General features: G+C 38.1%; 1 protein-coding gene across 1 annotated transcript in view; it reads right to left on the reverse strand.

The window, feature by feature from the left end:
* Positions 1-1,748: 1,748 nt before the first annotated feature.
* Positions 1,749-12,659, reverse strand: part of bmpr1ba (bone morphogenetic protein receptor, type IBa) — an 83,142-nt gene continuing 72,231 nt past the window's right edge. The window contains exons 3-12 of the mRNA XM_039804081.1: positions 11,285-11,447; positions 11,077-11,176; positions 8,664-8,766; positions 7,659-7,755; positions 7,319-7,457; positions 5,818-6,010; positions 4,480-4,777; positions 4,087-4,262; positions 3,835-3,965; positions 1,749-3,748 (exon numbers count right to left, since the gene is read on the reverse strand). Of these exons, the coding sequence (XP_039660015.1) occupies positions 3,623-3,748; positions 3,835-3,965; positions 4,087-4,262; positions 4,480-4,777; positions 5,818-6,010; positions 7,319-7,457; positions 7,659-7,755; positions 8,664-8,766; positions 11,077-11,176; positions 11,285-11,447 (1,526 nt within the window). The 3' untranslated portion in view covers positions 1,749-3,622. The remainder of the gene's footprint in view (positions 3,749-3,834; positions 3,966-4,086; positions 4,263-4,479; positions 4,778-5,817; positions 6,011-7,318; positions 7,458-7,658; positions 7,756-8,663; positions 8,767-11,076; positions 11,177-11,284; positions 11,448-12,659) is intronic.

Genomic DNA, 12,659 nt, shown 5'->3' on the forward strand with positions numbered 1-12,659 from the left:
ATCCTCCTGCACGCTGACAGTCACCCCGCTGACCTCACCAGAAAACAAACAGCGCCATCTGGTGGACTGAATAAGCAATTGATTTTATTATTCTACTACCAAAAAGTTAAATTCTCATGTGCAATTTAAATAATAAAAGATCGATACTTGGCGTCTGTGTATCGATACAGTATTGCCACGGGAAATATCGCGATACTATGCTGTATCGATTTTTTCCCCCACCCCTATAGTATAGTATGTCATAAATGTCATATATAGAGTATAGTTGGTCATAAAACATGACAAAAAGTCATGGTATAGTATATCATGAATGTCATAAAGTCATAGTATATCATGTCATAAAAGTCATGAACAAGTCAGAGTATAGTATGTCATGAAAGTCATAAACAAGTCATAGTATAGTATGTCATAAAACATGACAAAAAAGTCATAATATAGCATGTCATAAAAACGTCAAAAAAGTCATAGTATGTCATAAAAAGTCATAGTATAGTATGTCATAAACAATATCATAAAAAGGCATAGTATAGTATGCCACACCAAAGTCATAAAAAGTCATAGTATAGTTGTCATGCAAAAGTCATAAAAAGTCATAGTTAGTATGTCATAAAAGTCATAAATAAGTGGCCGGTTTGGCTCAGTTGGTAGAGCAGGCGCACATAGGTTTACTCCTCGACACAGTGGCCGCTTGTTTGACTCTGACCTGCAGCCCTTTACTGATTGTCATTCCCCCTCGCGCTCCCCTTTCATGTCTTCATCTGTCCTGTGAAAATAAAGGCCTAAAAATGCCCCAAAAAATAAATAAAAAAAAGTCATAAACAAGTCATAGTATAGTATGTCATAACAAGTCATAAATAAAAAGACATATACATGTCATACAAAAATCTTAGTATAGTTGGTTTTAAAAGTCATAAAAAGTCATAGTGTGGTATGTAATACACAATGATAAAAGGTCATAGTATAGAATGTCATAAAAGTCATAAAAAGTCATAGTATAGTAAGTCATAAATGTCATAAACAAGTCATAGAATAATAGTCATAAAATCATCTTAAAAAGTCATACTTTGTAATAAAAATGTCATAAAAGTCATAAAAAGTCATAGTATAGTATGTCATGAATTTAATAAACAAGTCATAGTATAGTATGTCATAAAAGTCATAACCAAGTCATAGTGTGTCATAAAAAGTCATAGTATAGTATGTCATAAACACTGTCTTAAAAAGTCATAATATAGTATGTCATAAAAAGTCTTAGTATAGTATTTCATACAAAATTATAAAAAGTTATGGTATAGAATGTCATAAAAGTAAAAAAAAAAGTCTGTATGTATAAGCAATAAACAATTCCATGAAAAGTCATTAAAAAAAGTATGTCACAGAGATGTCATGAAATGTCATAGTATTATGTCATAAAAATAGCAAAGTGTGTGCACTTTTCCTATAAGTGATTCCAGCCCTGAATTTGACTTGCAATTCTTTGATTTTATACCTTTTCTGTGAAAATCATATTTACATGTTCCAGACTCAATAAGTAGTTGGATATAGAAGTCTGAAACTGAAACAGAAAATCCTTATGGTGTCACTGTTTAACATGCTGCGTGCTCAGCATGTCTAGTGGGTTGAAATGAGGCATGCTGCTTTTTTTAACCCAAAAAATATGGACAGCATGCCTTAACAGTTAGAGGCACATCCAAGTGATCAGTTAGTATGCAACTCATTCAGCCATCACAAAATGTGCATCAGCCATGTGGATGAGTGAAACACTTTATTGGGGGAATGTTCAACCTTTTTACTGAATTAAAAACACCACTTTCTCTCACAGACAACTACAGTAGGTACAGATTAAATAAGGCACAACACCCAAGAGGAAAGAAAGGGCATGTATAACACAACAAATCTGCCACACCTTCGACAGTGACAGAGCATCCCATTTTTATAGTTGGCAAGAGATAAAAAAAATAAAATAAATAAACTAATTGATGAAAAGTTCATCAAGGATTTTAAAAATGGACTAAATTAGCTAACAATGAATGGATGTGATGGCAGGCCACTGTGGAAGCCCTAACCTAACTGCTAACTGTGATGATGAAAGGTGTCCAAATTTACCTTGAGGACCATTTTATACTGAGGCAATAAGGCTATTTGAGCTTCCTAATACTTATCTGCTACCATCTGAGAATTTGAATCAGCGGAGAAAATTGCCTGATAGAATCTGGATTTTTAAATGACTCAACTGCCATTGGATTTCCATATGAGCACTGCAAATGGTTTATTATGGTGAATCAGTTCAACATGTACTTTAATTTACATGTACGAGGCAGCCTGGAGGTCTGTAAAAAGTGACTTTGTGATGTCCACAGGGTAACTATGGTGATAGTTTGGGGATGTTTTCTGAATGTTATATCTTAAGTAAAGGCTTCTGTTGCAGCTGCATAACACACACATGTCCATCATCAGCCTAGTTATGGGAGCCCCTCTGTGAGCGTCTGAATGATAGCAGTCCCCCGTGACAAACGACTTGTGGTACCCCTATACTAACACAGGCACAATTCCACACATTTATAATAGACCACTACATCATCAAGCAAGAAGTCACCACTACAGTTAGTGTACAACAGTTTTTGATTGCCTTGGCAGACTTCTCTTTATGTAATTGCAGCGGAGCACCTACGGGTGGCACCGTTCTGCTGCAATTGCTCCATTATTCTGTAAAGTCCCCTCTCCTCACACAGGGCAAGGAAACACAGAGGCATGTAGTGCCTCAATCCAGAATTTATTTGGACATATAAACTTTATTTTTCACAAAGAGTCTTGTAGAGTTTGAGTTTTACATGGAAAATATGCTTTTGCACTTTTTCTTTCATATCCCATCACAACTCAAAAAATACAGGTGTACTTTTTTCAGTGTCTACAAACGTTACCAGCGTAAACAAAACTTGTAAAGCCTCAAAATACTTTTTTCTGTCACTTAGTGTCATTGTAACCAAAAGCCCTCAATTCAAGAGTGACAACAGTGTGTTCAATCCAATTACAACATAAAGGCAGTAGTGGGTTGACAGTGTTTTGAAAGGAGGTGTCATGCTGCAATAACAGATTGCCTTAAAGCACGTCCTTTTCGTCTTTCAATCAGACCTTCATCTACAGAAAGGGTAGCTTTCACAGAAAGCAGTGGTATAGTATTCCACTCACTGGTCAGTAACTATAGTAGTAGCATATTTCTGCAGCTACAGTGCCAAGTTAAACTAAATCTCTTTCTCCAGGGCTTTTAGAGGATGTGAACAGGAACCTGGTTATAGAGTCCTAACACTAGTCAGAAATGAAAATGTCTCATCTTCTCTGATGGACAGAATAGGACCACACAGGGCCAGATTGTATTTGATTAATTTGAGTTTTAGTTAACCACCGTAGTCCTGTAATGCATGTTTTCAAGGGGGACTTGAATTGTAGAGTTCTGGGCATCTGGACTCAAAGTTTGCGATCCTGCAATCTCCAAGTGATGATCTTGCTTCCTGTCCCACCACCTTCCTTTTCTAGGAAGAAAGGATTGTGCGGCCTGGACCAGAGCCAGTGTGATTGTTAGTGTCCTTTCTATGTGTGTAAACACACACCTGGCAGCGCCTGCTCACAGCTTGATGTCCTGCGATTCTGACATCTTGGCAAGTGTCTTTTTAACCCGTAGGGCCGTGAGGCGGGAGGCCGGGTTGTGGGCCCAGCATTCTGTCATCAGCTTCCCCATCTGTCTCAAACACTGAGGAGATACAGATTTATGTTAGAAAGGTCATTAGCTTGTGTGTGTTTCTGCATGTATATGTAGCATATTTTAATGTATATTACCTCATCGCTGGTCCATCTATTAGGAAAGGATGGCCGTAGTCTCTTGATGCAGACCACCTCCCTCATGTCCTCATATGAAGGGTCTGTAGGAACTAACTCATGATACGGCAATTGGTACTCTTCAAGGATCCCTGCAACAAATGAGATACAGAGGAATCACTCTATTCATGTGTAAAGTTTTCAAAAAGGATACTGCATAGCCATTAAAAGTGCATTTTTTCTTGGCAGTCAAAAAGAAGAAGAAATATTTACCTCCGGAGATACAACGCCGCGCGATCTCCCAGAGAATCAGCCCAAAGCTGTACATGTCGGCCATGATGTACGACTGAAAATGACTTCTGTTCAGAGTCTCGTCCAGAACCTCTGGAGGCATGTAACGCTTTGTACCGACCCTAGTGTTAGGAGGGATGTCCACCTCATTGGTGTCACTGCAGAGATCAAAGTAACACATTTTAATTAGATGAATGAGCTACGCATATTCCTGAAACCTCTGAAATAATTTAGGTTAGAAATACTTTGATTTATGAACATTTCTGACCCTCTACCGGAGCTTAAATTCAGCAAGACATGGATTCAATTAAGAATTAAAGAGTAATATCTCATTAAATCATGCTTAAAAGCATCAAATGTGACTGACTTGCTCACCTGATAAACTTGACTGCCAGTCCTAGGTCAGCTATACAGCAGGTGCCATTTCTCTTCACCAGTATGTTCTTACTCTTCAGATCCCTGTGGGCAATGGCGGGTTTGCCCTGGGTGCCGAAGATCTCGGTGTGGAGGTGACAAAGGCCTGACACAGAGGAGTAGGCCAGTCGCAGCATGGCTTTATTGTCCAGGGTGGTTGATTTGAGGTAGTCATACAAAGAGCCATTTTCATGGTAGTCGGTGATTAGGTAGAGTTGGGTCCAGGAGCCAGTTCCTTTAATATCAGCAGCTATAAAACCTGTGAACAAGGGAGAGTGAAGAGAGGAGTTAAACAGGCAAGGAGTCTGTCTTCACTGTGAAGATGAATCAGTTGCGTTTTCCAGGAGATTGTTTTTTATTATATTACTGTAATATAAAAAATAATAATTATATATTTTATTTGCCAAGGGCATTACACATACAAGGAATGTATCCTCTGCATTTAACCCATCCTAAATGATTAGGAGCAGTAGGCAGCCATAGTTTGGCGCCCAGAGAACAATTCCAGTTGTAAAGCCAGTACCTACGTCTAGGGCAATGCAGGAGTTACCTAGCATGCATTGTCTTTGCATTGTCTTTCTGTATTTATTTGTAGTGAGTTTATTTCTGAGGGAAAAACTTGTGAAACTAATCATGCAAAGCCAGTATAAATATCGGTAATATTAAGCTTGATTTTTAAGCCGGCGATGTGTCTGATTTGGTGGATGATGTCAAAATCACAGATGCTAGTGCTCAATTTAAAACAAAACATGTAGTTTCGACTGTGGAAGGAAACATTATGCACTGCAGTATATAGTCTGTCTTCTAGTTTACCGGCAAGTGATCTTTTGCCCCACTACTTAATTACTATGCATCTTGTAGTGTTTAATTATGCAAACTTTAGTTTGCAGTCTGTTGTTGTCTTCTGTATAAATTGTTGTGGTGTACGGCCTCTTGGCTATAATTGATCTGTTTTGCCAGTGAGTGCAGTGTGGTGCAGCATAGTTAACAATGGACACAGTCCCAAGATTGTTTGTAAAGATTGTTTTTCTAGAAGATCTTTCTACTATATTAGGAAGACTTATTTATCAACTGTTTCTTCAAATCCCTGTTGGGCACTTTGTTAATCGTGATGGAGCACAAAGAGTATATATGATTGATTTTAAAGGCAGGAAAATTAGAGATAGAGACAAATAGAATGAAAGACGGGTGCACAGACAGAGACTAGAAATCTAGAAATCTGTAACAAGAGGGGGGGGGGGGGGCAGGATTGGAAGAAGTAACACATGAGACATGACCAAAGACAGAGACCAGTCTTACCCAGAATGTTCTCATGTCTCATTAGGACGGTCTGGTAAATCTCTGTCTCTCTGAACCAACTGGCCTCCTCAGTGGTGAAGAAAACTTTAACAGCCACTTTTTCTCCCCTCCATCTGCCCATCCACACCTCTCCATACCTCCCCTTGCCTATCTGCTTCACCATCTGGATCTGCTTGGCTATCGTTCGCTGCACCTGAGGAGGAGCAAAAGATAGAAACGGTTTTCTTTTAAGGTTAGCTATTAGACGTGTTTTGCATTGTGATTCTGCACATTTAGTTAAAGTGATGGTTCGGAGTAATTTCACCCTAGGGTCCTTTGCACCATGACCTCGAGCCAAACACCCCCCCAGAAGCTTTTTTCACCTGGGTCTAACATTGGGAGAGTTAGCGTAGAGTAGCGTTAGCCGCTGAATAGCTTAGCGCAGAGGCTAATGGATCTGAAGTGTCTCTTAACATTACCCCACTAATAATGCCCGAAATGATACCAAAGGTCTACACTAGTATATATAGGTTATGCACTCATAAAACAATGGATTGTAAAGTTTGTAAGTACACCAGAAGGTTATGTAAATAACACTTGCCTGCTGGCTTCTGCTCTCTGCTGTTGTTGTTGCTGCTGTGAGACGAGTGCTTAGGGACATCTACAAATTACAACACCGAAAAGAGATGCAACAAAAATATTTTTTTAATTTAACTTATTTTTTAAAGTAAGTGCTGTAGTATAACTAGCAGGAGACAAGTAATAATTGAGGTAAGTTTTGAGACATTACCTTATTTAATCATTAAATTAATAAATATTTTTGTTGCATCTCTTTTCGGTGTTGTAATTTGTAGATGTCCCTAAGCACTCTTACTGCCCGGCAGCAGCGAGCAGCAGCAGAGAGCAGCAGCAGAGAGCAGAAGCCAGCAGGCAAGTGTTATTTACATAAACTTCTGGTGTACTTACAAATTTTACAATCCATCGTTTTATGAGTGCATAACCTATTTACCGACGTTTGGTATCATTTCGGGCATTATTAGTGGGGTAATGTTAAGAGACACTTCGGCTCCATTAGCCTCTGCGCTAAGCTATTCAGCTGATAACGCTACGCTACGCTAACGCTCCCAATGTTCGACCCAGGTGAAAAAAGCTTCTGGGGGGGTGTTTGGCTCGAGATCATGGTGCAAAGGACCCTAGGGTGAAATTACTCCGAACCATCACTTTAATTATATTTTAGAATGGAAACCTCAATCTAAGGTTTAGTGAGACTCAGATGGATATAGGATCTCTCAATCTAAATCAGGAATAGTGCTGTCCTTGAACTGAGAATATGAAAACAAACCCTCCAATATTATTTTAATTAACAAATTAACCACCATTATCTCCCCACATACTTTCTTTATGGAAACACATGAGACACAATATAATAAAGTATGCCATGGGCCCTAATGTGTGCATATACAGGATCCATGGAGCATCTTTTTAATCCAACAGGTGTTTAGCTGCAATATGGGTATCTCACCAATAGAGGGAGCCCTGAGCCTGAGCCAGAGCTTTGTGACTGCTCTATCAGGTCCCTCAGAGATTCCCCAGGGGGAATGTAGGTCTCGTCCTGCTCCAGACCAATACTGTACCGAGGACGAGACTCCTGACGCTTATACCTGTAAAAAGCACAGAATTATCCAGCATACCCTCTTAAAAAAGAAGACAAAACTACCATAGGTAATACAAACTTCCTGATGCAATGTATCATACACTGTTTGTATGATATTCTTAGGGTCTTTATAGTGTTGCTGGAAACTGTACCAAGAAGACAAGAAATAAATCTGAATTTTTGATGATCGATAGTTACATGTAATTACCTGAAGTAGCAGAAGACAATAATGACAGCCAGTATAATGCTGCACACAGTGACTGAGATCAACAAGGCCATGTGGTGGATCTTTCCATCTACATAGACTGGAGAGGGGAGGATGAAGAGGTGAAAAAAGATGGTTGGGGTGGTGAGAGAAGAAAAGCAAGATGGAATAGAAGAGAGGGGCAGGATAAATGTATACATAGACATGAAACAATGTTGGGGGGGAAAATCAATCACATTAGTCTTTTCCCTTTCAATGATCCACAAGTATGTGCAACAACAGGACATTCTTGAGAAAAATGGTTGGGGTCATTTTCTGCTCAAGAAACTTAAACTGAAACAAAAAAAAATCTAATTAAAACTTCTAATATGCCTAAAGCATGAGGGGGAAATAGAGAAAGGTATACCAAGAAATCAGTCATCCTCACAAGTCACTTGAAAGAACCGCTGTACAGTAAATCAAGTACAAATCATATTTCACTCATCAATTTTTCATTTTCTTCTGGCACACACACTTTTCCCTCAAGGCTCAAGTCAACAGCGAGAGGAAGCCCTCAGCCTAGTCGATGAATTCTCTTCCTGATCCCCTATGATAGGGTTTCAGATTGATGACTGCCCTCGCTGTCTGCTGGGGATTGTGATTTCCCTGGGAATCTAGGCTTACTGTCTCTCAAATACACACTCACACATGGAGTATAGTGTTGTACACAGTAGAGAGCTCAGTATTCTCTTGACACCCAGCAGCTTTGGCAAGCTCCAGGACGGTTTGACAGTAACTCCCGCTGTCTTCCCCACTTAAGCTGTCTTTGACTCTCCGATAATGTCATGATATCTCTATCTCTGAATCCTGTGTGCTGTAACACCATCAGTCACAGTTCTCGGTCCTGTCTATATCATTGTCACTGTCACCTGCCAACTGGAGAACAAGTGGCTCTTAAAAATCGTTTCTGTGTTTCATGGGCAAGAAAGAGCTGTGGAGGGATGAGAGGAGAGAGATAGATAAACTTACGAGGTGGTTTGAGCGGTGGCAGTGTGGGATGCAGGTTTTTGTTACAGTAATCTTGGTCTGTACAACACTCCAGCGATCTCCTTTGACGTGAGTTCCCCGTGTCCTGGAAGACAGAAAAGTGTTTTTTTTTTCTCTCCTTTTCCTTTTTTTTTTTTATAATTTCTGTGTTCAGTTGCTGATTAAGTTAGTGCTTAAACAATAAACTGATTAATCGATCAGCAGAGATATTAAACAATTTTAACAATTTATTAATCCTTGAATTTTATTTTCTCTGTTTTGTGTCATACAGTAGCATATCAAAAAAATATTTTGATTTAAAACAGGGGTTTGAAAATGTGTCTCTAGGAAATTGTAAAATGTACATTTTTAACTATTATTCTCATATTTATAAGTTAATCAAGAGAAGAATCAACAAAATAATAGTTTTATTGTACATTGTATTTTGTCACAAGTCATATAAAGTGGCTGACAAATAATATATATTGAATATACAGTACTCATGTCAGAATCTTTTGCTTTCTTCACTTACCCTGTTGTGATTATTTCTATCTAAATTAAGTTGTTAAGATCAAGATCTGAGATAGAGGATGCTACGGAAACGGTTGAAAAAGGGATGTGGATTGTAATGCTACAGTCACCTACACTGTAAAAAAGTACAGACCCATTTAGTTATGTCCACTTATTTCTTATTTTGAACTGAACACGCTTATACAAGTTTTGGATTTTGAACTCAACTTTATGAGTTTTTGAAAGTTAAACTTGCATTTATTCATTGGGTCCACTATTTAAATTTTTTATCAGATATGTATGTGTTGATTGAACTTGGGTATGTAAGTTATCAGTTGAAAAAAAAAGTGTGTGTGTTGCAACAAAAAATGGTTTTCACAGCATAGTTAAAGCATGGACAGAATAAATTGATTATACACCGCAGATAAGTGATGTAGCCTATGCAAATTTCTACTAAAATATAACAAGTGTTGTGGCAAACAACAAAGCACTAGTGGGAGGAGGGAGTACCTGTCAAAGGCTTGTGAATTGTGAATTTGGCATTTCACTCTTCTCATATTGAAATGTACTTGAAAAGTACTTTTCAAAAGTCAAACAGCTCCGCCCACATTTAGCCCAACCCCAATCTACATACTGCAGTCAGGTGCAATTGGTTCATTGGCTGGTCAATTCCCATGATGCAAGGCGGTAAATAGAGTTGTGTTAAAATTTGCTGAAAAGTTTGCAATTTGTTCGGAATTGTTTGTTTGAATTCCGTTTATTAAACGTGTGCTTGAATGTAGTGTTTTGTTGCCTGGTAATTGTCATTGTTGTGCTGGTTTACATTTGTAACCATGAGTTAAGTGACTGTTATGTTTGATAAGAAGAGCTGGAGTATTGCAGCATTAGACTTTGAGCAATAATAGGCTTCCTTCAGCCATTAATCTGCAGTGTGTCACTTCAATAGCCCAAGTGACGCAAGATCAGAGGCTTTAGAGGGACCCCTATTTTGCATGGGGCCCTGGGGCGGCTGCACCCAAGCACCCACACTATCTCCACTATAAATGTGGTTATGTTATTTTAACTTTAAACCGTGAGTTATAATAAAGCAGAAAAGTATGTCTGTTATACTAGGCAAGGAAGGTTTCTTACATTATTAAAGAAAGTAATTTATTTGTTTTAACTTAAAGTATGAAGTTAAACTAAGTAATTAAAAGTTAAATCAACTAAAATAACAACTTTAACAAAACTAGAACACTGTAGTTACATCACCCTCATTAACTTTAATTTCTAAATTGAAACAAAAGCAGTCTTCAAGTTGAGTGAACTTCGATTTTCAAGGCTGAAGGTGAACTTTCATTTCCAAGTTAAACTACCATGAAATTTATTACAGTGTGTGATCTTTTAGTAAAAACATTAGTCTGCTTAAGTTGAAAGTATAAGTTCAATTGCTGCCTTAAAAACATGAGTACACCTAACTTGAAAAGACAATTGGTATGAATACAGTTAGTTGAAATTAAATGTAAAATTGTATGTTTGTTTAACAAAAGGAAGCAAGTTTCCTTGAATATACAATGTAAGATAGATGGTTGTTTTAACTCACAGTATCAAGTTCTAACAATAAATTATTATTAATTAAACATCTTCTCTAACTTACCTTCGTGAGTTGAAATAGCATACAATTGTATTTTTGCTTGACAAGAGGAAGCAAGTTTCCTTGAGTGGACAATGTAGTATTGATAGTTGTTTTAAATCACAGTATCAAGTTCAAACAATAAATGATCATTAATTAAACATATTCTATAATCTAACTTTGTGGGTTGAAACAACACTATTCTTAATGTTGGCTTTACTCACATTTTTAAGGCAGCAATTGAACTTAAATTTTTAAGTAGAACCACCCTGATAATTTTTACAGTGTACTCACCCTACACTGAAATTCTGATCCGACCAGCCCAAGGCAACCTGCAGTCTGGACCGGTACCCCTCCCTCCTCCTCCACCATGGTGAAACAGTAGCCATCCGTCCTGGCAAACAAGGACGGTCGGTAAGCAAAGCAACCACTGACACAAGTGAATGTTTCATTAGACAAATGCACATGTATTTGTTGCTCCTCCACTCCTGCATGCAGGTACCTGCATGTATTATTGGTTGAATCTTCGGGGCAGTGGTGATAACAGTGACACCACAGTAGTCTTTGGGAGGATGAAGCAGGAGCTGTGCTGCCACTAGTCTCCTTCCCACTCTCCACTGCCTCCTTACTAGAAGCTCTTAGCAACATACTGTCCAATATATTGCCTATAAAACAGGCAAAATTAAAAAGAAATAGGAGAAAATTAGTTGGAAGAGAGACAGGAAAAACAAGTTGAAATCACATGCATGAATTATAGATATAATAATACATTTTTACAGAGGAAAAAGCACCAACACTGCCAGGGTCAGGGCTTGCATTATTACTGCCATCAAATGTTGGGCTCATGCTACTAGAGGGTGTTTACACTAGAGAATATCTGCTAAATAGAAAAATATCTGCAAGTATGTGCAGTAACACATCCAGACTTAGGGGTTTCATTATCTGTGAAGCTTACTGAGTGGAAAAAAGCTATGTTAGGTTTAATAAAAAAACGTTTTATGTCATAAAGGTCAAGGAGATATATCATGTATTTAAAATTTCCGGGAAACATGCTCCAACATATTCAAAAAAGAAAAGTCTGTGAGCAAGTTCTTTGCTTTGATAAACTCTACTAGATAATACTTATTATAACAGATATTATACATATCTTACACACCCTTTTCAATAAGGAGCTCTGACCCCGCTCTGTTGCCTCACTTTGCTCTGATGCACTGCATATATGCAATGCCTGCTGTAACACTGCAAACACTTTCTATTGCTGTTCATGTAGTATTTTTAATGAGCAAGTTTGTACTACTTTAAAGTGTGTATTGTGTCAGTTTTTAGCATTTTTATTGTAAAATAATGCTGCAGTTCATGCGATTTTACTACTGTGATTCTGCTGCTGCTGTTCATAGTTTATTTCATGAGCACAGCCTCCGCCTCAGCATCCTACTGAAGGGACGGAAGTTCCCCTGGGGGAGAAGTTTAATATCTTTACTCCCCCAGTCTCTGCTGTGCTGGTGTACGCTTGCAGGGAGTGAAGAGGTCACCTCTGTGCATACTCTGTTTTCACATGATAAATCCATTCCACATGAGCTGGCTGACTAAACTCAAAACATAATCTATCTTACTATAGTGAATCCACAAAAAAATGTAAATACAAAAAAATACAATGGACAAGAGAAAATTTGAGAAACTACGAGCTCGAACACCGGATCCTGTGTCACAGCAGATTTCTTTTACTCTTACAACTGATAAAGCTCCTAAGAACTAGAACGAAGCTGTTCTATTTCCTACTTATCCTATTTCAAAAGAGCACCTGTTTGTCACTTGAGGGAAAAAAAGGATCATGGAAGTGTCTTTCCTTCATGGCTTTTAAGATTTTCATTCATTCC

The sequence above is a fragment of the Perca fluviatilis genome, chromosome 6 (assembly GCF_010015445.1).
Source record: "Perca fluviatilis chromosome 6, GENO_Pfluv_1.0, whole genome shotgun sequence".
Taxonomy (NCBI): Eukaryota; Metazoa; Chordata; class Actinopteri; order Perciformes; family Percidae; genus Perca; species Perca fluviatilis.